The sequence below is a fragment of the Camelus dromedarius genome, chromosome 31 (assembly GCF_036321535.1).
Source record: "Camelus dromedarius isolate mCamDro1 chromosome 31, mCamDro1.pat, whole genome shotgun sequence".
Taxonomy (NCBI): Eukaryota; Metazoa; Chordata; class Mammalia; order Artiodactyla; family Camelidae; genus Camelus; species Camelus dromedarius.
The window spans coordinates 1,400,917-1,425,774 of NC_087466.1; the positions used below are offsets into that span (position 1 = coordinate 1,400,917).

General features: G+C 49.3%; 1 protein-coding gene across 6 annotated transcripts in view; it reads right to left on the reverse strand.

Moving 5' to 3' along the window:
* Window positions 1-2,359: 2,359 nt before the first annotated feature.
* Window positions 2,360-24,858, reverse strand: part of LOC105095648 (E3 ubiquitin-protein ligase HERC2-like) — a 60,094-nt gene continuing 37,595 nt past the window's right edge. For 3 of the 6 annotated variants that reach the window (XR_010378530.1, XR_010378531.1, XM_064480954.1), the window contains 10 exons: window positions 15,198-16,835; window positions 14,514-14,672; window positions 13,679-13,845; window positions 13,236-13,518; window positions 8,854-9,133; window positions 7,594-7,740; window positions 6,981-7,136; window positions 4,742-4,921; window positions 3,979-4,056; window positions 2,360-3,735 (listed from right to left, as the gene is read on the reverse strand). Coding sequence is in view for 2 of the 6 variants with exons in the window: in XM_064480954.1 (XP_064337024.1) it covers window positions 16,711-16,835 (125 nt within the window). In the remaining 4 variants the exon portion in view is untranslated. Of the gene's footprint in view, window positions 3,736-3,978; window positions 4,057-4,741; window positions 4,922-6,980; window positions 7,137-7,593; window positions 7,741-8,853; window positions 9,134-13,235; window positions 13,562-13,678; window positions 13,846-14,513; window positions 14,673-15,197; window positions 16,836-24,858 lie in introns of all 6 variants that reach the window. The other 3 variants (XM_064480955.1, XR_010378533.1, XR_010378532.1) reach the window with 3 other exon arrangements.

Here is a 24,858-nt window from a genome sequence, read left to right on the forward strand (position 1 = left end):
CTCCTGGAGAGTGGCTGGGCCGTGCGTGGTGCAGGGTGTCGTCAGCTCTGAAGGAGCTGGTGATCCAGCAGCACGCTCAGGGCCACTGCTTGGAACTTTGGGCTCTGGGGACACTGGTGCCGCCCCTTCCTGCTGCCTCCCGCCCTTTTTGCACAGGAAGTGCCTTCTTTCTGGTGTGCAGGGAGGGCTGTCAGACCGTAAATGCTGGAAAGCAAAGGCCATGTTCAAGGCTGGGTTCGTGTGTGTCCACATTAAAATTAGTCAAAAGTAAACTGAAAATTCAGTTCCTCAGCCACATTCCAAGGATTTGATCATCACCCGTGGCTGGCAGTACCTCGGAGGACAGCAGACAGAACATTTCCACTGGCCCCGAGACTCCATTAATTTTACGTTAAATGACAAAGATGTGCCTTGTTTTCAGCACTGATTTGTCCATTTTTGCTGTGAGATAAACTTCCTAATGCGACCTTCTCTCTCTTTGTTCTAATCTTGAGGAGTATGTGACCTGCCATATACAGTCTCCTTCCAGAATATCTTGCCAAGAGTCCACATGAAAGGTGACCAGGGTGGGGATGCACATCTGTGTGGCCAGAGGACTCATGGCCAATTTTGTTTGCGTTTAGGGCCTGCTCATTGGGGTAATTAGTAATTTAATATAGTTAAGTGAGTATGAATCATTTAAGTACTCAGGGCTGAAATGGTGTCTTGGATGTGCGTCAGAAAAGCTTGGGGAGGGGGAGAGGGTACAGCTCAGTGTTAGAGCGCATGCCTAGCCTGCACAAGGTCCTGGCTTCAGTCCCCAGTATCTCCATTAAAATAAATAAACCTAATTACCCCCCAACCCAGAATTGCTTAGGGGCAGGGATGTTGAGCATCTGTCCAACAAGAGTGGCAGGAGCTCGTGATCCCTGCAGCAGATGGGCACAGAGGGTTCACTGTCCTAAGCTCTGCTTTTGATTACTTTGGATTTTTCAATATATTGTTGGATTTGCATTTCTCTAATAACTAGTGAAATTGAGCATCCTTTCATATGCAGTTTAAAAAACAGTGACGATAGCAAATACTGGTGATGAAATAGGAAAGAACAAAGCTGAGTCCACCTTAGATTTGTTCCTTTTCCTTTAACCCTGTGCCCTGTTCTCCAGGCTTGGTCTTGCCAGCTGTGCTCCTTTTGTGAGACAATGTTGCCTGTAGCCTGAAATAGACAGGAGAGCCTGTTCTCAAGGCTCTGACCTTTAAGGATGGTAACACTTCTGCACTCCTATAAAAGTAACAAGCTGCAGAAGAGAAAATAACATTAGTTTTGTTGGAGGTTTTGCAGGAGCACCATGGCCTGACCCATGTGGACAGCTGCAGAAACAAACAATTCCTACAGCAAGAAGTTTGCAACAGCCAACCACACCCCCACCCTTTTTTGTTGTTGTTGTTGTATACAAGGAGCTTGTACTTTGACTGGGGGAGGATGGTTCTCCAAGAAATTAGTCTGCCACCCTCTAGGTCTGCCAGCTTTCCAAATAAAGTCACTACTCTTTGCCCCAACACCTTGTCTTTCGATTTATTGGCCTGTCATGCAGCGAGCAGAGTTTGGGACTCGGTAACAGTTTCAGATGTACAGCAAAGTGATTCAGTTACACATACAAATACATATATACTTCTCTTCAGATTTTTTCCCATTATATGTCATTACAAGAAGCTGAATATAGGTCCCTGTGCTCTACAGTAGGACCTTGTTGTTTGTATTTTATGTAGAGTCATGTGTATCTGTTAATCCCAAACTCCTAATTTATTCCTCCCCGCCCTGTGCCCTTTGGGAGCCATGTTTTGTTTTCTGTGTGCAGGAAGCATTTTTAGAAGCAGATTCCAGTGAGTTATAGGTGACGTACATTTAAAATCCTGGTAGATACTGCCAAATGGCTCTTCAAAAAAGACCGTACAACTTTACACACCCACCAACAGCAGTTGGTAAGAGTGTCTTGCCAACACTATACATTGTCAACCTTTTCCAGTTTGGACAATCTGAGAGGTCAGATTCTCACAGTTGCTTTAATTTGCCATCCTTTCATTAGGATTGAGGTTGGGAATCTCTCTGCCTCCCCCTCCCAGAACACAAACACATCCTCACTCACTGGAAAATACACATACAGAAAAAACAAATTTCTACTGTACAGCACAGGGAACTATATTCAACATTTTGTAGTAACCTATAATGAAAAAAACATGAAAAGGAATATACGTATGTACATGTATGACTGAAACACTAGGCTGTGCACCAGAAACTGACAACACTGTAAACTGGTTATACTTCAATTACAATTTTTTGATAAAAAAAAGAAAATACACATACAGAAAGGTGCACAAAGCTTTATTTTATGTGTGTGTATCTATTAATGAATAGATGCAAAGCAAACACTTGAGCAAGGTCAAGAAACAACATGGAATGTGACCAGCTCCCCAAAGCACACCCTGCCCCCAAGCTCCCCTCTGACCACAGCCCCTCCCTCCCACAGAGGTAACTGCTATCTTGTGATGAGAATTTCATGCTTTTCTTTATGGTTTTATCATCTGAATATGTACACCCAAATCATACAGTCTACTTTGGTCTATATTTGAATTTTCTATGGATGGAATCATATTACACACGTCCTTTGGGGCTGGACTTCTTTTGCCTCATGTTCTGTTTGTGAGATTCATGCCCTGTTGCATGGTGATCAGGTGTCATTTCACATGATTAAAAATCATTTCAAATTCTCTATACTGGGGGCTGGGGGTCTTCTCTCAGAGTCTCTCTCTCCCCCTTGAATGTTTCACCGGTATTATAAAATCTCCCCACGCTTCTAGGGAGAAAGGTCAAGAAGGTGGGAAGAGGTTTGGGAACTGGGAAGAAGCTGAGGCTCAGAGAAGCCACACAGCCAGCAGGCGCCAGCCCAGATTCACATCCACGACTGACACCAGAGTCCAGGCTCACTGCCCCATCCCAAGGAGATGAAGCAGCTCCACACAGACCAAGGGCGTCCAGGGCGACCCGGGCTCCGTACAGGGCGCACCTAGACAGCGAGGGCTGTAGCGATGCAGAATAGAGTTCATGGAAGGCTTCCTGGAGGGGGCAGCAGTTGACCTTTGCTCTGACCCTTCTTCCTCCCCAAGGCCCAGGGTGGGGGGCTCCAGATGCTCCCACCTCTGGGCACTGTCTTCTTGGAAATGACTTGTCTGCCTGGCCCCAGGTGGGTCCTAAGACAGGTTAGAAGGTGGAGGCCATGGGCCTGTGTTGGGTTCCTGGGAACCCCGTGGTGACTTACCCTCTGCCCTCCCCTTGCAGACACAGCCCTGGACTGTGACCTGAACTGTGAAGTCAAGCAGGACAGGGGCTTTGTGGACAAGGCAGGGGATCTCTGGCTGGGCCCAGAACGGGGGATGGAGCTTGGAGCTGCTCCAGGCTGGGTTAAGAGGGATGAGGCCCCTCAGGTGTCCCCCTGCCTCCCGGCTGATGCCGAGGTTGGGGGGGCCAAAGAGGAACCAGGCATGCCTGGGGGTCTTCCACTGGGAGAAAAATCCCCAAGAATTTTCAAGCACACAGGTGCCCAAACCTTCCTTTGAAGGGAAGAGTCCTTCTGGATTTTCAGTCTAGACTGGGGGTCGGCAAACACTTTCTCCAAGAGCAAGCTAGTGACTATTTGAGGCTTTGGAGCCATGCTGTCTCCGCTGCAGGTACTTGGTTCTGCCACTGTGGGATGAGAGCTGCAGGCAACACGGAAACAAAGGGATGTGACAGTGTCCCAATAAAACTTCACTTAGAAAAACAGGCAGTGGCTGAGCCAAATGTGGCCCTTGGCCAGTAGTATGTCAAGCCCCTAAACTTGGTGAAAAGGGAAATCTACCAAGGATGAAACTAAGAGCTTTGGGCTGGACTGTGGTGGCACTTAATGCACTGGGAGCTCAGAGAAGAAGGTCAAGATGGGCTTGTGAGCAAGAAGGACTTACTTAAGTCCACTTGAGCTGGGCTCCAGAGCGATGCCAGAAGGACAACATTCCAGGTGCGGGGACGGCAGGGGCCAACACCTGGAGGGAGGAATGGATCTTACAGTCAGGAAGCTGCCTAGGGAAAGAGGATGCTGGCTGGAGACATAACACGGACATCCATGAAAGACAGCCATGTAGTTAGACTTGACGGTGTGGGCACTAGGGAGCCATTTCCATTTCTTGAGCAGGAGTGGACCTGTCCTCAGAGGGTGGGGTGAAGATGAAGAGATGGGGTTTGGAGGCTGGCCAGGGGGACACGGGGGAGGGAGGTGCTGGTCTGTTCTGGGACCCCACCACCAGCTCTGCTTTGCCATTGGCAGCGGCAGTGGGTCTGGGGGCCTGGTGGGTAAAGCCATCCTGATGGTGAGCTGTGACAGGCACAATCTAAACTGTGATGACCAGGACAACTATGTCCACCATGTGCACTGCCTGCAAGGTGAGGGGGCAACGGGGCAGCTCATGTCCCTGGTTTCCAGGGTCACTGCTCAGCTATTCTGCAGAGATTCTGACCCACGCAAGCGGCTCTGAAGGCAGAGCTCGGGGCCAGAGTTTCAGCTCCTGATACCGTTATGTTCCTTCAAACCGGCCTCAGGCTGGCAGCTGGCCCTCCCCCACACCCCCAGTGCCAGCGGGCACACACATCAGGCAGAGCTCTGGACATGAGCCAACTCCCCTTTCTCACCCACTAGGGGAGTGGAGATGCCGACACGACTTAAGCACCTACCGTGAGCCGGGCCCTTTCCCAGAATTCTCTAATCCCCAAGCCGGAGGGCAGCATTTCCCCACTTCAGAGACGAGGATGCTGAGGCCCCTGGAAGCACTCAGCTAGTCTGCAGCAGATCCAAGCTTTCCTATTCCAACACCAAATCTGGCCTTCTCCCCGGGTGCTCTAAGTTCCTTGGCCCTAAGGATGACAGGGATCAAGGAGGGTGGTCAGAGGGTTCCCCAGTTCCCCTCCCCCCACTTTTGGTCAAGAAGCAGGTTATCGCCTGAGGCCCACAGCACTGCTGCGGCTTGAAACGGGGGGCTAATAACTGCAGGATTTAGGGGCTCCCGGGACTGAGGAGTGTGTGGCCCCTACAAGATCCTGAACCTTCTGGCTGAGATGAGGACATCAGAGCCAGAGAGCAAAGGGACCCACGCCAGAGGGGAATGTCCATGTAGAGGGCTGGGGGTCAAAGGGCTTTGATGCATCTGCCTGGAGCTGTTTTCTCACCACCCGCATCTTCAGCCTCACCTTTGGCAGATTTTGGGTGCCTGCTGCGGGCCAGGCACCGTGCCAGGCGTCCCACATGGTTCTGTCTTTCATCCTCATAGCCTGTAATCAGTCCTAGGGAACTGTTATCATCCCCAATCTACAGCTGAGGAAACTGAGGCCCAGCGAGAACAGTAGCTCTTCCAGGGATGTCCTCACCTGGTGGATTCTGAATCCCAGCCCAGGCTGCCTGACTCCTGAGCTCTGCACTAACTCCCTCTACTAACAGGAACTGGGAGTTCTTGGGCAGTTCCTATGGGATCTGTCTTTTACGTGGATTGTTTCAAAGCTGCACGACCACCCTCTGAGGTAGGGACCTGTGTGGTCCCCGTTTTGCAGGTGAGGAAACTGAGGCAGCTCAGAAAGGTGAAGGGCCTTGGCCAAGGTCACAGAACCCACATTTCCTGGGCTCAGGTTGAGGCTTATCTGAATCGCAGCTTGAAGAGAGAATCCCTAAAGCCTGCCCTGTCCAAACCCCTCATCTTACGGCTGGTGAAATGGAGACCCAAAGGGGAGCGGAGGCTCACCCAGACCCCACAGTGGTCATTGGCAGCAATGGGACGCAGGTCTCCACGGAGTCCCTTACATAGAGTTCCCATTTTACAGATGGGCCAATTGAGGCATGGAAAAATAAATGGCACAGAGAAGGCTAAAGGAAGAGCCAGGGTGGTAAACCCAACTTTAGCACACAGAGATTCGAGGTCTCCTCCCCTCCCTGCCAGATCCCCCAAGACCTGTTTGGGGGCTGGGCTCTTGGCTTCAGCCAGCTTGACCCTGGGCCCGTCTCTCTACAAGTTCAGATTTTCTGCCATTCCAGCCCTGAGCCCCTGCCCCTGGCCTGTGCGGTGCTCTACCTCACCTGCGTTGGGAAGCTGGGGGGTCTCGGCCAAGGGCGGTGTGAAATTGGTGCAGGGTTAAATATAGACCAAAGGAACAAATAGAGAACCAGGACCTAGACCCAGGCTCATGTGATTATCAGGTGACAATGAACTTGAAGCCCCACCTAACACCATACTCAAAAATAAATTTCTCTAGTGGTTCCCAGTGGGGGGAGGGAGGGAGGCAATGTAGGGGGAGGAGGTTAAGACGTACAAACTATTAGGTATAACATAAGCTTCAAGGATGTACAAAGAACTCTGTCTTGGCAATGGTTTGAGCATAAACTCACAACATGGCCCGGTCTCTGTGGCAAGCGCTGAGCACTGTGTTTTCAACGTGTGTTGCTGCTTTAAATGTGTACCTGTGTTCTACCAAGGAGCAGTGAAGGGGACCATGCCTCAGCCTGGGGTGCTGTCACAGTGACTCTTGGCCCAGAGCAGCGGGACCAGATGGAGGTGCCTCCCAGGTCTCCACCCCACCGTGGGATTCTAAGCCCTGAGCCTGAGCCCCAGTCAGCATCCCTGACAAGGCAGGAGGCAGAATGTTCAAAGCAGTGCTGTGTAAAATGCTTTAGACATAAACCAAGTTGAGAGCAAAGGCCCCTTGCTGACTCCATCGAAAGAGGGGCTCAGACCCTCTCCTAGCCCATCAGATAAGGTGTGGGACTCCAAGCACCACAGGTCCCCAGCCTGGGCTCTCAGATGAAGTGCTGGCTTCTGAAAGCTGGCCACAGAAATCAGAAAATCAGAGGGCCACAAAGACCCAGGCCTCCCCAGTCCTGGCCCCACTTGTTTTCGGTTTCTCCAGCTACTGCCTCCACAAGCCTTACTTTTGGCCTGGACGTAGAACACAGGATTGGTCCACAACCCATTGCCAGAGAGAGAGGTGGCCTGGATCCGGGCCGTGTAGCTCCCCTGGTGAGCCGGCTCAGCTTGGCCCCTGCACACTTCCTGTGCTCCTGTCTGGACACACATCCCCGCTGATCCTGGGGAAATAAAACACGTGTCAGTTTCCCACAAACATGTGAGGACCAGGCAACTTCCCACCTAACAGTGACCCCGATTTGCAGTAAAGGGGGAAAAGCCAAGCCTTACACCGTGGCAGCCCTCTAACTCAGCACACCTAAGTTAACCAAACGTCATTTTTTTAATCAAAAAGAGTTCCAGAAAGACTAAATCATTAAGCCGAATGTAATACAGACTGAAAAATCATTTTCTGCAACACAGGAGTGCCTTGAGGGCGAGAATAAGCCAGCTCCTGGCACACTCAGAATCCCTCAAGGAGCGAGGAACAGGTAGAAGGCTCTAATTCTCACGGACTTGCCTCCTTACTTTATTGTTTAAGGTCCTAATCTTGCCAGGAGGTGCTCCGTGTCACAGCCTAACTTCCGCTGTCGCCTGTGACGGAAACGCACCTGGACACGGGCCACTGCCCCGTCTCACCTCGAGTGTGGTCCACGTTTTATCTCATAGATTAGAATCGCTCCACAGGGATTCCCAGGTTCTGGCCACTTTAAAAAGATGGAGCTCTCAGACCTTGGCTCCCAGGTCACCGGTCCAGGAACGTCATCTGCTTCCTCTGTGCAACAACTGAAACAAGTGATAAAGCTGGATTCTGGTCCCCAGGGAGGGACAAAGAAACCCCGGGCTAACCTAAGAGTACCCCCTACACGCAGCACGCAGGACTGCGGACAGCCGCCGCGTCAACGCCTCCTGACTGGCCGCGTGCCCAAAGCCAAGCAGCATCGAAACGGTGCTGAGAGCAGGAGCAGCCGCCCCCGGCCGCCAGGCCGGGACACGGGCCCTCGCACTCCGCTCCGCACACGGCAGATGTGATTCCTGTGCAGGCACGAAGGACCGTCCATGAGCCCGCCTGCAGGAAGCTGCTGGGAAGCTGGTCCATCAGCCACTCCTCCAGCTGCCAGTGAGGCTGGGGTGCTGGCTCCCTTGCTTTTGCTGCTTAAACCAGGACTCCAAGTGGTGAGCAGAAGTCACTGCAAGTTCCAGCTGCGAAAGGCTCTGAGACATCAGCTGGGCTGCGTCTCCCCTGGGAGGGGAGGAGACGGAGGCCAGGGAGGCTGGCAACTCCACACAGGTGCTAGAGCCGTGCCCAGGAGGCCCCACTCCCAGGCTGCAGTCACTCTGTGCTCTGCATACCTGCCAACTCCACAGGGAAGCGGACGGGGCAGTTACCCATCCTTAAAGGTGGGTGGGTGGCTGGCTGAGCCACAGGCAGCTTCTAACTTACAAGGGGAAGGTGAAGACCAAACAAGGAGGACCAAAGGCTGCTCCAGGAGCTGACCTGGAGGATTGCTCTGATCATGCTAATCGAGACAGCTAACTGGGGACTCCGCTGCATCTCTGAGAACTCAGCAGGGACCCCGCAAACCCGCTGCGCACAAATGAGGGTAAGGGGCCGTGGGAATGTACAACGTGAACCAACCAGAAGGGAAAGAACTGACCCTGACTCGAGCTCCCTGCTCTTGGGTTCTCCGCGTGGAGAGAATGGGAGCGGGGAGAGGTGTCACCGTGAAAGAACGCTACCCCTCGGGCTGCTGGGCCACCAGGCTGCCTGCAGATGATCACCTGTTCTTTAATAAACATGACTGAGACTAAGGTGTCGGCCTCCATGTCTGTAACCCATGACCTTCTCCCCTTGATTGTAAGTGAGTTGGGAATGGTGCGAGCTGGATCACGCCATACCTGCAGGCACGGTTCTCTCAAAGACAAAGTTGGAGGCGCTGCAGCCCAGCTTCTCAGCCTCGTGGTTACAGCTGTGGGTATTGATGCGGTACAAAACGAAAGGCCAGAAGTTAGAGATTACAGTTCTCTCCTTGTACACTCTGCTTTCGAAGAAACAGTACTACGTCTCAAGCTCTTCCGGGTCTGCAGTGTTGTAGGTGTCCACCACCGCGGTGTTCCTGTTTCAGCTGGATATGGTGGTGCTGGCAGCCTGCATGGCTCCCTCTGCTTCCTTTTGGGTCTTTAAGGAAGAGAGAAACTTGGCTTATACGTGAGGGCCTCCCCCTCTTGTCTCTTCTATGACTTAGGTTAGAGTAAGAGAAAGAAAAGAAAAATCTTAACCTTGGAATAAAAGGAGCTATTCAGGTGCGTTGGATGAGAACCAACAAATAACACAGGGATTCCCTTCCTCGTTTTTTACTATGCTTTCTCTGCACTGCAAACCTCAGACTCGCCACGCACACTGCCTCCCGGCTGGCAGTGGTTTCTCAGTGGTTGCCGGAGGCAAACTAACGCCCCAGCCCCTGGCTCAGCAGCACCATGGCTGCTGCATCAGAATGTCAGCGCCATCTGCTGCACAGACCGATGGTGTGGGGTGCAGGCCCAGGGAGGTGGGCAGAGGGGGCTCATAGGCCTGTGGTGGTGGCTTTTCTGACCCCCTGCGACTGGGGAATAAAAGCAAGATGCCAGCAGCCAGCACTCACTTGGACCTCCAGGCCCCTCCTCCTCTGAGAGGGGTCTGTCTATGTTTGTCACAGCCCTGGAGGTCTTTTCCAGCCTGGCTCTGCCTCCCGCTCCGCGATGACCACCTGTGGCCTCCCCAAGGCCCTGCCCATGACAGGGGCAGCATCCCTGCCATGGGTCTCAGTAGGGCTTAGAAGGACAGGACAGAAAAGGGACTGCCTGGAATCACCAGGGCAAGAACATCTATACCCCAGATGCAGGTGAGGCGCCCAGGAAGCTGGGGCGTGGCTCTTCCAACGGCCGCTTCTGTGAGAGATGGCTCCCCCAGGAAACCTTAAAGCAGGCTCCTAGTGCTTACAGGGCCCAACAGAGACAGATCGTGAGGGTAATGAGCACCCAAAACTGGCCACGGGCCCCACTGTATCCGCCTTCCTGATGCTGGGGAAGGAAAGGCTGGAAAACGAGGCTGAGAGCTCCCCATCCTCACACTCGACAAACCAGCCTACCTTCCTGGAAGGGGAGGGCACAGGGAACCACACTTGTTGCTAGGAAGACCTTTTTTGACACCCACCAGAACAAATTTCCTGCCATCTCTTCAAAACCAACACAACACCCACTCGGGTCTACAAGTAGGAAGTTGCTTGGGTTTAACTCACCGCAAAATACTACTGGGTCAAAACCCCTCCCAGGGCCCAATCCCATTTACCTGGGATGACACCATGAGCTCACTCAGCAGTCTATTTACAAACACCACACTCCCAGAGGCTGCAGAGCCGTTGACAGGGGATGGGGAGGGAGGCCACACAGGACACCGCCAGGAAGGCAGGGGGCAGGCAGAATGCTGCATCCCCCATTCTCTGTAAGCAGCCTCGCCTCCCAACAGTGTGACTGACCAGTGGCAAACATCACCCCCAGCTTTCCCCACTCCCACCCACCGGACAGCTTACTCCGAGCGGAAAACCTTTTTGACTCTTCAACATCTGTTGACATTTCAGTCACTTAAGCCAAACCACCTGACTTAAGATACAAAGGCAGCGATCAGCGACAGCTATTCCCCCAGACACGGACGCGGGAGAGCAGCTCATGAGCCCCAGCTGCTGGCCTGCTTCAGGACACACGGGGCACGTCAGACAGCGCGTAACACACTAAACCTGACTTGACGGGCTTTAAGCTCCCAGACAAACTGTACTTAGAATGAACTGAAGGAAATAAAAATTGTCTTTGGACAATCTGGTTGTGAAACAGAAAACCTCCCTTTATGATTTTTTCAGTCATTCTGTTACCTGAACGCTCCTTCTACCTGAATTCTGTCGGAAACTGTGCGGACATCAGATGCAAGCCTCAGTAGGAGTCTTGAAAAACACACACATGAGGTTCTTATCAACTGCGGCACCTCACCATGGGCAAGCCACAGTATTACATCTGTCCTATGGGAAGAGACCAGGAAGTGGGACTAGATTTCAGAGAGAGGCCGCCAGCCCCGCAGGGTGGACACACGCACTGAGCAGGGGAACCCGGCACAGAGGAAACCTATCCTGAAATCAACATGAACATGAGGCATTCATAGTACCTGTGTCACCCACAGCTCTGCCCTCGCACCACCGGATCTTGTGGTCCACATCTGATGAGAAAACAGGCACTGCCTTGTAACCATAAGCAGAAAGGCACAGGGCTTTTTAGCAAAACCTTTCCAGAGCCCGGACTCACAACCTGAACCTCGGGCAGGTCGGGGGGACAAGACAGCAACATAACCAGCCGCCTCTGATGCAGAATAAACGGACCGCTCCTGCCCAGCCTGCCTGGGACACTCAAAACACATCCTCTTCTGTGCCCACAGGAAGTAACACCGGCCGAGCCTCCACTGGCATGGGGAGATGGACGGTGTTGAGAACCGATGCCGGGAAGGGAAAGAGCCCTGGAGTGTGGGAAAGGAGGGCCAAGCCCCAGGTGGATCATTAATGAATTCAGATGGTGGACAAGCCCCTGAACCTGGGCTCTAGTTTTGAAACATCTCTGAGCTCTTTTCCAGCCCTCAAACTTTCTGACTCTCAGAACCACACGTGACATACAGATATCTGGACTAACACATGAGCCACAGCCCTACCATCCCTCAGTGAACAGATGTCACCGGCGGGCTGCGCGGGGCTGGAGGGTCCGCGGTTTTACCTGTGGGGGAGGAGGGCGTGGGCAGAAGGGGGCTGAGCGACAAGAGCTTCATTCTGCAGAGGAAATAGTGCCTCTGGTTCTAAAAGGTCTTCATTTCCTGTTTTAATGATTTTTCAAAGCAAGATGTCTATCTTTGACTATTAAACAAATATCAGGAGGGTCACTTGACAGAAAAGAAAAAAATCTCTTTCAAAACCATTCGTTGCTCCAACCTCGGCTAGCGTTTAAGGGCAGAGCAACTGCAGACTAAGCAGAAGCTCGGGGCCACCGGTGCCCCCCGGGTCGGGGGCTGGAAGATGAGGGATCCCTGGAAAGCAGGCGGGCAGCGGGCTGGCAGATGGGGTGCCGTGGGGGGTTGGGGACACGGGCTCATAGAGACAAGGCTGGTATGAAATCCTGCTCCTCTGCCCAGATTTCAGGCATGAGGTTGTTTCAAAACTCTGCTCGATAATCTTTCAGGAAGAAAACGGAGCCAGCGGCCACCACTCCGTTTCCATCTCCTTCCCCAGACACCAATCACAAAGTCTCCCTGCTGAATGTCCCTCCACCTTTCTTTTTTTCCCACTAATTTTTGTTGCAGTAAAATAAAGTTTAAAAAAAAAACTAACAAAATTTGGTCATTTTAACTTCTTTTAGGTGCATAATTCACTGTCACTGATTATTCGTAATGCTGTGCAACCATCACCACCATTTCCAAAATGTTTCATCCCTCCAAACAGAAGTCCTACACACAGTAAGGAATAACTCCCGTGTCCCCTCCCCTAGCCCCGGTAACCACTAACTCACTTCCTGTTGCTATGAACTTGCCTGTTCTAGTTTCATGTCCATGGAATCATACGATACCTGGCTGCTTCGACTCGGCATGTTCTCAAGTTTCATCCAGGCTTCAGAATCTCGTTCCTTTTCTTGGTTAAATAATATTCCAGTGCCCAGAAAGGCCACACTTGTTCACCCGCTCAGCTGCTGGAGGACACGTGGGTTGCTCCCAGCTTTGGGTGGTCTGAATAATGCTGCCCTGCACATGGACCTCCCTCTGCAGCGGAGCAGACAGACGCTTGGGGCAGGGGCCGCTTGCTTTTAAAGGCTGTCTTTCATGCTGCTTCCGAAACCTGCTTGTCCAGGGTGCCCATGGCACCTGGCTATGCTTTGAAGTGGGGCTCCTTTCAAAACTGATTCTGATTTTTCTCACCCGGCTCCCTTCCTCCTCAGCCAGGCTGAGAGGCCACAGGAGGGGTGGGAAAGGCCTAAATCCTGGCTCCTCTGCTCACGGGTTTCTGCAAGTGTGGCCCAGTGGTTTCTGCTCTCTGAGCCCTTGGGCTCTCTGCACTGGGCTGAGGGTCAGCTGCACCTGTCACCTGTCACACAGCCAGCCTGCACCCCACCCCACCCCAGGGCAGGCTTCAGGCTCTGAGCCCCTTCCTTTGTGCAGAAATCCTACCCAGCCATGCCCACAGCCTCTATTTTGTCCCTCCTCCACGGCCACTGGGGCTCACCTTGAGGCTGCTGACCTACAAAGACCAGGGTGGTGAGACAGCACCAGACCCCGCCTGGAGTCATCCTCAGAGGGCAGGTACTGGGCATGAAGACGGCGTTGTGCAGGGAATTCTTGAAGATCTTGCAGCCCTCGGCCTCCTCTTTCTCGGCTTGCTTCTCAGCCTTGGTTTTGGGACAAGTGCAGCACAGCCCTTTCTCGCCACCACAGTTTGGTCTTGAGATTCTCCATCACCTCCTCGCCATTGATGATGCCATCGGCCTACTTCCTGATGGGGATTTTGTCTGCTTGGAAAAGAGGAGCCCAAGGAGAGCCAGGTTGCACAGGCTGGTGGGGAAAAGGAGGGGCTGTCTGCACTGGTAATCGCCACCGCTGCTGGGTCCCCGCCGAGGGCTGGCCTGCTCCCGGGAACAGGGACACGCGGAGCTGGGGCTGGGAGCTCACCTTTGGGGCAGCAGTTGTGCCGTGAAGGCAGCTGTCCTGAGGCAGGTGCCACCACTGCACGATGTAGGAACTCAGGCTGCTGCTGGGCAGAGAGGGCGGGTTCCACTTCACCATCAGCTGAGAGGAGGAGTTTGATGCTGAGAGAACATCCAGGGGAATGGAAGGACCTGGAAAGGGGAACACAGGGCATTTCAGAAAAGGGTCTTCCCGGCTGTCAGGTATGGGATGCAAACCCACGAGAAGCCAGAAGTTTGACCCAGACAGGAAAACAGCGGTGAACCCTGAAACACACAATGAACACTGAACTTTGTTTTGAGGTCTTATTAACCCCCCTTTACAATATCTGTTCTCACGTTACCTCTGTGGTAACGAACATCACTGAGCTGCAAATGGAACAAGGTGGTGGGGGCTCGGCCAGGGGTGGAAAGGCAGGCTTAGACACTACAGTTAATTCAAACACCGGCTTTTCCTCATGTATGACAACTGCCATCCTCCAAAACACTTAACTCCAGCAGTTTTAGCAAAAGGTAAAACTGACTGACTTGTATTTCATCTGAGATTTAGGAGTTTAAAGTATTAAAGCCAACATTCCAGTCCCAAAGGGTCAGCTGTCTAGAAACTGTAATGTAAAATTTCACACCACAGCTCTCATTTCCCCATCGTCTCCAAGTAGCCTATGTTAACTGACTGCGCAAATTCGATTGTAAGCAGCTCCCTCAGTCTTTGAAGGGCCCACATCCTGTCACTGGCAGCTGAAATTAGTGGACAGAGAGGGTCAGAGGATGAGCACGGTTCCCTCGGAGCAGGACAGACCTGGAAGCACACGTGCCGTTACCTAAGGCGCTCAGCTGCGCACAGGCCGCCAGAGATGCCGCCAGGCAGGGGATGGTGCTTCTGTTCGAGGCAAGGTTGAGCTGGAAGTCCGACAGACATGTCACCAAGTCCACCGATGGACAGGAGAGGACGCAGAGATTGGAAAGGAGGTCTTTAGGGCCTGAAGAAGGAGCATTATGCTGTACACCAAAAACTGACACAACATTGTAAACCGACTACACTTCAATAAAAATATACATATACAAAAAAAAAAAAAAAAGAAAAAGAAAAAGCACAATAAACGTCCCCCCGGTGGAGCAGGCGAAGGCTCCCTGACAAGGAGTCTCGCTCAGCCCAACCAACAAGGGGTGGACCCGTAGTCAGAGAGGGGTCCAGGGGCCTGTCACTGTCAAGGTCACATAGGTACGTTCTGTACACTGACATTTTACCTGAAAGTCAAACGGGTTAAGGAAGGCAACCAGCAAGAGCAGTGGAACACTGGGCGGGGAGGGGGGCTGACACCCTGGCCGCTGGACAGCGGAGGCGGCTCACTGCGGCTCGGACCCTCGCCGTGGTGGGGCCCTGGGCAGCGCTGGCTCCCCACACAACAGGAGAAGGCGGCCCGCGAGGCACTCGGTGAAAATGACGTGTGTCCACCCTGCGGGGTCAGCAAGCCCTGGCGGCTGGAGGCCGGGCCCCTCCTTACCCGTGGCCAGTGTGATGGGGTAGACGGTGAAGCGCCAGCCCCACCCGTTCACAGACCCATCGCTGATGAACGTCCACTTCAGCTCGTCCCCTGGGATGCGCAGCTCGCTGGACCAGTTGGACCACTCCTAGCCTGGGAGAGCGAACAACACTGGTGTGGGGTTCGCCCACCATCAGATCAACATCGACTTCTTTAGACCCAGAGTCATTTGCGCCCTGTCTGGAGCACAGCTGGCTCCTCCAGCCCACTCCTCACATGCGTTCACACTGTGCCCTCAACACACCCTGCGCCAAAAAGTGGGGAAGCAGGGAGCAGGCAGGCAACGCCCCAAGGGAGATACTCACATGCACCCATGATGCTGTGTGAGGGGCCTGCAGAGCCAGCCTCTGCCCACAGCCAGGTCAGGGGCCACGGGGAGGCTTCCTGGGGAAGGTCTGACATGACAGTGGTTCCCATGCAATGGATGAGAAAGCCCCAGCCTTTCCCAAAGAGGGTGCAAGTATGCAAAGGCCTGGGCACAGGGGCAGCTCAGCATGGAAGAGCCACCTTCAGGAGGATGGCGCAGCCCAGCCAGAGCCTGGGGAGCAGACAGACAGGGCTGCAGTGCGCCACCCCAACCAGGCTTCTACTTAGAAGGGCCACCAGGCAGCGGGCTGGGAGTGGCTCGGAAGGGATCCGGCTGGAAGCAGAGACACCAGGCACATCTCCCAACATGACTAAAACCACATTGACATTTGTCGAAATGCCGGAAAGAAAGCCATGCTCATCTGTGACCACATCCTTCATCCGAAGTAATGTCTTGCGAGGAAAATTTCACTGGGACACAGCCAGGCCAATCATTTATATTCAGGCTGCGGCTGCCTCTGCTACAAAGGCAGAGGGGCGCAGTTATGCCAGGAAACATTAGCAGACACTTGCTCCAGATGAAGGATAAAAATAGTCTGAAGAGATCGCACGCACATACAAATACCTGCACTGATGATTCTAAAAAGCCCCGTGAGAGAGCATTTAATAAGACCCGGTACAGAGGGACTCAACCCCTGCTCAGCCACGGGGAGCCTGTCAGCAGAGCAGGGAGAGGCCCGCAGGTGACCGCTCCCGTCTACCCCAGCGCTCTGTCCTCCCCACGCACAGAGCGCACACTCCGTGTGGAGCCCATGCCCTCACAGCATCAATTAAAAAACAAATCCCCTTAAGAAGCTCTGTAGCACGAGCCTGGCCCTCCCACACTCTTTCCAGCACCATCTCCACTGTCTGGGTAAGGCCGGCCTCCTGGACGGCCTGTGCCCCCAACAAGGACCTGCTCTCACACCGGTCACCCAGGAGTCCCACCCATCAGTGGTGAGTGAGGTACTAACATCCGTTGGATAATGATCTTACTGAAAGTACTGGCAGATAAAATCTGCTGTATTTTGTGGGTAATCACGTATTGTCCCTTCCTGAAATCTCACGTGAGAATGAAGTGGTAACACTCTGTTCAGTAATGGTCACTCTTCTGTTCTACAAAGGCACCTCAACCTCCCCTCCCACCTGACCGCATGGAGACGATCCGGTTGACGCCATCCATGACTGTGAGAGGGTCGTGGCGCCGGTCTGTTGAGCCCTGCCGGCCAGACTCCACCCTGAGGCCTTCTGCGCCTGGAAGACAAATGAACAGGAAGCACAAAGTGACTGCTCCCAACCAGCACACCACAGGCAAGGCCCAAAGTCATGACATACCGCACAGAAGCAGTGAGACTAAAACGCTGCCTGACAGCTAATGCAGAGTAGAAAGTCAGGAAGAACGAACCTCAAAAAATAAGAACTGAAGATTGACTCCGGCTCCCCCCAGCCCTGCCTCCCACAGAAGAGCCCCCGTGATGAGCACACCGGAAGACACTTGCACTGGGCCAGCTGGTCTGGGGGCCTCACTTCTGGGCAAGTTCTCATGCGGCAGCCCCAGCTGCAAGACCAAGTTCTATATCCTGCCCCCTCCATCTAAAGAGCTACGTGAGATCACACCCCTCAAGCATTTAGCATTAGGTCGAGTCTTCTGAGGGACAAGTTAGGCTACAAAAGCATCAATGAAGGGCCAGATCTGAGTTATGGTGGAGGGAAGAAGTTGGCAAATCCTCTCCCCACAAAACTATAAAACCATTCAGAATTGTAAGACACAGTGATTCCAGGGCTTGTCAAATCAATTAAGGGCAAACAACAAACTGAGAAACATTGCTGCACTCGGGCAGGGACAGGGGAGCCTGTGGTGTTCCCGCCTGGGGCTGGTCTCCACGAGCTGGAGCACAGCCCGGCCAGGACGGGCCCTGCCTCCAGGGGCGCTCGCTGGTGCAGAGCAGGGGCAGAGATCCTGGGAGTCAGAGGGCGCCAAGGGCAACAGAGAACATAAAGGAGAGCCTGCCTCACTGCTGGCCTGAGGAGTAGTGGGACTAGGCGAGTTTAGACCTGAGAACTAGCCAGGGATCTAACAGGAAGATCCTGGAAGTCAGGGAGCAGAGAAGGGCTCACTGAGGACATCGTGGCGGCCCGGGTGACCTGGGGCACATGAACTCAGGAAAGCGGGAAGTCGGGTACACACACAGGAAAACTGCTAGAATACTGACTTCCATGCACTCCCTGCCCCACCCACACAGAGATCCATCCACAGAAGGGAAAACTCAGCAGGCTTGGGCGCTATGCCAAGCAGATATGGAGCAAATCCTAGAGGTCAGGCTAGAAAACAAAAATGAAAATAGCAAAGTGAAGCCATGACATCAGTAGCTATGGGACATCGGTAGGGAGATTTCAAAGAGTCATTCCAGGCATGTTACAAAACAGTCAAAGAATTGTAGCAACATTTACAAATTAAAAAAAAAATAAAGGTCAGAGTCCACATGACACAACACAATCTAAAATGTCTAGTTTTCAATAAAAAATTGTGAGCTACACAAAAACACTGGGAAGTGTGAGCCGTACGCAGGAAGACAATCAGCGAACAGAAACTAACTCTGAGGGGCCAGGTGCTGGGTCTAGCGGACAACAACCTAACAGCAGCTGTGATAAATGCGTTCCAAGGGTTTGAGGAAACCAGAGAAAACATGATAGCCAAGGAAAATATGGTAACAATGATTTAATGAAAAGAAACACAAAAAGGAAGTTTTGAGGGTGGAAAGTACAATGACCAAAATGAACAATTCACCAGCTGGACAAAACAGCAGCTCTGAAATGGCAGAAAAAAAGAACCATACAACTTGAAGACTATACAACTTCTATTATTCTCTATCTGGAGAACAGGAGAAAAAAGACTGAGTAAAAATAAACAAAGTCTCAAATACCTGGGAGACAACATTAAATATACAAACATACGCATAATGGGAATTCTGCACCTCCCCCACAAAAAAAAAAGAGGGAAGAGAAAAAAGGGGCAGAAAAAGTACCTGAACAGATACAGGCCCAAACCCCAAATTGGATGAAAAACATTAATCGACAGCTCCAAGAACTAACAAACCCCAAGTAGGATAAACACAGAGATCCACACCCCAGACACATTAGACTGAAGCTGTTGAAAACCAAAGACAAGGGGAAAATCATGAAAGCCACAAGAGGGAAAAAGACACAAAATGCGATTATGACATCTCCTGAGAAACAATGAATGCGGGAAACCAGTGGGGGTGACAAATTTAAAGTGATAAGAGGAAAAAAGTTCTATCAACTAAGAATACTATATCCAGCAAAACTATCCTTCAAAAATGAAGGCAAAATAAAAACACCCCCAAATACACACATACTAAGAGATGTAAATCCAACCACGTCTACACTTACATTAAGTGTGAATGGCCTAGGCATCTCAACCAGAAGACAAACTCTAGCAGTTGGATTAAAGAAAGCAAGATCTAACTAAAAGGTGCATAACAAGAGACAAACTTTAGACTCAAAGACATAAAAGGTTGGGAGTAAAAGGATGGAAAAAGATCTACCAGGAAAACAGGAACCATTAAGAGAGCTGGAGTGGCTACACTAACATTACACAAAACAGACTCAAGAAATGTTAGTAGAGACAAAGAGAAACATTTCACAGTGAAAAATGGGTCAAACATCAGGAACATAAAACAATTACAAAGATATGCACACCTAATAACAAAGACCCAAAACACGTGAAGGAAAAATTGACAGAAATGTCAAAAGGAGACAAATCCACAATGACAGCTGGGATCTCAAAACCCAACTTGCAACAGGTGATAGAACAAGTAGACAGAAATCAGTAAAGATCCAGACGATTTCAACAAGACCACCTACCACCTTGACCTCACAGACGTTTACAGAACACCCTCCTGTGCACCTCTTCATCTGGCTATTCGTCTGTATCCTTTTTCATATACTTTACAATAAGCTAGTAATCAGCTGCCTTTTCCTTCCTGATCTAAGATTGCTTCATTGCTCTACCACCTGCTTTTACCTCCCCCTTCTTTTCTTGCCATAGATTTGAGTCTAGCCTGTCTTCAGTATCAACAGCCAGCACACATTCCTCTCCATTCATGGTACTGGCCATGGCAGACATGTGGGAAGGGGGTGCTGAGGAAGAGAATGAGGGACACTCCACCAGGGCGACCATGCCGGCTGGCATCAGGTCCCCAACCACGGCGTCTCTGTCAGGAGAGAGAGCCAGGCCTGGGAAGCTGCCCTTCACCACCGCGGGGCAGCAGGGTCGGGGCAGGACAAGCACTCACCACAGCACTCACTTTTATAGAATAAGTATGAAAGAGTTTTATTTTAAAAAAATGTTATTACTACGTAGCCCCTCGCTAAAAGCTAAAATATTCAGTCCTGATATTATTTATTGAATGACCAAAGTGATGACAGGAGAGAAACTGCCAACATAAAAATCCAAGCAGAGGGAAGGGACCAGGTGGAGCCCAGTGGTCTCTGTGGGCACAGGAGGCAGAGCTCAGAGCCGGGGAGCCTGACGTGGCCCAAGCTCACAGGACACGGGAAGAGAGAGTTGCCCAGAGAGCACCCTGGAAATGTGCAGGTGCCCCCTCACCCAGCTGAGGTGCAGCAGAAGCTGATGGGCGCCTGCATGAGAGGGCACTGCCCAGAGCCAAAGAAAGAACTGCAGGGAAGGACTGTGCTGGGCGCGCCAGCTGGGAGGGCACAGAGGGCCCGGCACGGTGCCTGCTCCCGTCAGCCAGGTGGGAAGACCTCACCGTTCACCAGGCACTGAGCAGAATACCCAGTGGTGCAGAACAACTAGCCCCAGACTGACATCAGGCCTGAATCCACTTAACAAATCCAAAGCCAAGACCCAAAAGGATCAAAGCACTTCAGAGTAACTTAGTTATATCTAAGCTCAAGAAAGTTTATAGACATACAAAGATCTCCAGGAACATTCAGAGTAAAATTTACAATGCACAGCATCTAACTACAAGTTACCAGGTAGGCAGGAAGGCAGCAAAGTATCTGTGATTCAGAAATAAGGAAAATCAATAAATCTAAACAATCCAGAACTGACACATATCTTACAATCAGCAGGCAAGTTAAAACACTTATTATATCTGTATTACATATGTTCAAGAAGAGAACCAGAGACATGGAATATAGAACACCCAAATCAAATTTCTAGAGGAGGATGGGGGTGACGGGTATAACTTAGTGGTAGAATGCATGCTTAAAATGCATGAGGTCCCAGGCTGAATTCTCAGGACCTCCATTGAAAAAATAAATAAATAAATAAATAAATAACAATTTAAAATAGTAATTTTTGACTAAACTTCAATAAAAACAAAGAGTTAATAGGTGACTGAATTTTAACTCTTAAAAAAAAAATCTCTAGAGAGGAAGCTACAATGTCTGAGACCAAAATAGTTTGGTAACATTAACAGCATATTAGAAAATGAAGAAAAGACTAGTTTATTTGAAGATGTGGCATAGAAACTATCCAAAATGAAATACAGAAAAAAAAGTTAAAAAATGAACAAAGCGTCAGTTATCTGTGGGATAACTTCAAGAGACCTAATATACATGAAACTAGACCTCCCAAAAGAGAGGAGAGAGAAAGGTACAGGAAAAAATTTTTTGAAGAAATGATGACTGAAAAATTTCCGAATTTGATAAAAATTATAAACCCAAAGATCCAAGAAGCATAATGAACTACAGGTACACAAACCATAAAGGTAAAAACCAGGAAAATCAAGAGAAAATCTGAAAAGTCATCTGAGATAAAAGACATGTTAGGTACAGAAGAGCAAAGATAAGAATGTCAGCAAATTCTCAATGAAAACAATGTCAACTCCAAATTTTATACCCAGCTAAAGGATACTGTGAACACAGAGCAAAATAATGACTCATTCAGATATAAAAAGCTGAAAGGATGCACCCCAGATCTGAACTACAACACATAATAAGGGAAGTCCTTCAATGAGAAGGAAAATGATGCCAGATGGAAGCAGGGTCTCCACAGAGGAATGAAGAACACCAGAAAAGGTAACCACATGAGCAAATGCAGAGACATTCTTTTCTTAACCTAATGTGCAAAAAAATACTATCAAGTTTACAACATACACAGAAATGTATAACAACAACAGCACAAAGAAATAGAAATATACTAGTGTGTGACTCGTTTACTTTACGTGAATATCACTAGGATAAGTCACATGCGCGTGATACACATTCTAAAGCAGTCAATAAAATAACACAAGTTAGAGCTCAAAGAAAACAAAGAAGAAAAAATAAAATCATAAAAAACAACTAATTCAAAGGAAGGCAGAAAAAGAAAGAGAACAATGAACAGCTAGAAGTAATAAAAAACAAATAGGGGCATACTGATAGAGACAAATAGGTTAAAAGTAAAAGAATGGAAAAGATACACAATAGTTCGCCATGGTATATGGAAGACCATGGCTTAAATACTATACAGCATTGATCAAAAGAAATGTTATTGTATCACATGATTTATATTAATATCAGACAAATATGATTTTAAAGCAAAAATTTTAAAGCAAAAATTTCAAAGCAAAGGGATAAAGAGAGTAATTGGTCAAGCAGTCAACTAATTAAGAAAAGTAACTGTCTACTTAGAAAAGTAGGAAGATCCTGAGCCAATGACCTAAGCGTCTTAGACAAAAAGAACTAATACACATCAGAGCAGAGATCAGTGAGACAGAAAACAGAAAAACAATGGAGAAAATCAAGGAAACCATAAGCTTGTCCTTTGAAAAAACTTAATAAAAAAACTGAATAAAAAAGAAAATACAGTATACCAAAACTGGAGACATGTAGCTAAAGCAGTTGTGAGAGGGAAATTCGTAGCACTGAAAGTTTACATTAGAAAAAAGGTCTCAAATCAATTATCTAAACTCTCATGTCAAAAAACTAGAAAAAGAATAGAAAATAAACAAAAAGCAAGGATAAAGATGAGACTATAAACCAATAAACTGAAAACAGATAAATAACAGAGAAAAATCAAAGAAACAAAAAGCAGCAAAACCAACTGGGGTCTGTTCAAAATATGGAAGACCAACTCAAGATGCTGTACACGAATATCCATAGCAGGTTTTATCTGTGATAGCCAAAAACTAGAAATAATCCAAATGTCCTTAAAAACAACAATTCTGTTTCTACACACTAGCAAGGAGCAACCTGAATATTTCTAGATTATAGCAAAGAATAAAACAAAATTTTAACACATATCTTACAATCAGCAGGCAAATTAAAACACTTATTATATCTGTATTACATATGTTCAAGACGAGAACCAGAGACATGGAATATAGAATACCCAAATAATTTATAACAGAAGCAATAAGAAATACTTAGGAATAAATATAACAAAAGATATGCAAGACCTGTGCACTGACACCGCAAAACACTGCTGAGAAATAGTAAAGATTTCAACAAACGGGGAGAAGTACTACATTCATGGGTTGGAAGATGCAATACTGTGAAGCTGTCCCAAACCGATCTACATTCAATGCAATCAAAATACCAAGTAGGCTACTTTGTAAAACTTGACAAGCTGATTCTAAAAGTTACATGGAAAATGCTAAGGGCCTAGAATGCCCAAAACATATTTTAAAAAGAACAAAGCTAAAGAATTAGCAACGCCCAAATTCAATCTTTAATCAAGCTGCAGTAATCAAGACCCTGTGGTATTGGCACCAAAACACAAAAATAAATCCATGAAACAGAACCGAGAATCCAGAAATAGATCCACACATACACAAAAACTGATTTTTGACAAAAGTGCACATTCTTTCAATAGAGAAGCAACGGTCTTTGTCAACAAGTGCAACTGAAACCACCGAGTATCCCTGCACCAAAAATAAATAAAATCCAACCCATTCCTCACACCATGTATGAAATGTAGCTCAAGTGCAAGCATACACCTAAATATCAAAAACTATAGAACTTTCACAGGAAAACACAGGAAAAGAATCTTAATGATCTTGAGTTAGGCGAAGGTTGTTTAGACACAACATCCAAAGTATGATCCATAAAAGATAAAAATGGATCAATTGGACTTTATCAAAATTGACATTTCTGCCCTTTAAAATTTACCTCAGAGAATGAAAAGACAAGCCACACTGGGAGAAAAAATGTGCAAATCATGTCTGATGAAAGACTTGTACTCAGAATACATAAAGAATGTTCAAAACTCAATAATAAAAAAACAAACAACCTAGGTTTAAATACAGGCAAAAGATATGAACAGACACTTCAACAGAAAACATATTTGGATGGTAAATAAGCAAGACGCTCAGCTTCATAAGTCATTAGGGAAACGCAAGGTAAAACCACAGTGAGACACCACTACACACCCACAAGAATGGCTACTAAAGACTGGCCATACCACGTACAGACAGAAATACGGAGCAGCTTTGGAGCAAGCCCTTTGCAAATCAGTTTGTAGGTCTCTTAAGAAGGTAAACATGCACCTCCCATGTGATCCAGGCATTCCTCTCCTAGGCCCTTACCCTAGAGGAGTGCAGGTGCGTGTCCCTGTGAGGCCTGTGCACAAACGTTCCCAGCCATTTTGTTTGTACAGCCCCCAAACTGGAAACAACCTGAGAGTCCGTCAACTGGCAAATGGAGGAACAGACCGCAGCGCACCCATAAATAAAATACTATTCAACAATTGAAAAGAATGAAATTTTGATGCAACGTGGATGAATCTCAAAATAATTATGGTGAGTGAAAAAAAGTGAGATTAAGAAAAGAGTACACACTATAATTTCATTTATGTAAAACTCTAAGAAGGCCAGCTGATCTACAGTGACAGGAAGGCAGTCAGTGGCTGTGGGATGCAGGGATGGGCCATGAGGCTGCACAAGGAAGCTCGACGTGGTGTGTGTGTTTGTTCATTATCCTGACCGTGTGCTGCTCTCACAGGTGCACACGTGTCACAGCTGGTGGCAATGACACTTTCAATACATGCGGCTTATTGCGTGTTGATTACACCTGAATAGAGCTGCTGAAAACACCACGCGACCCAGCACGGTGCCTACACTAAGTGCTTATTATAAAGCCTCCCCTGCTGGCCAAAGTGCACAGCATGGCCAGAGCCGGCCTGATCATAACACAAGAACCTGCATTCTAGCTCCTTCTCGAGTTTTCACCCCAGCAGGAATCCCAGCACAGCGCACCCTGACGAGTCTGCGGCTTTGGCTCAGCGTGCAGCCCACACAGCGCTAAA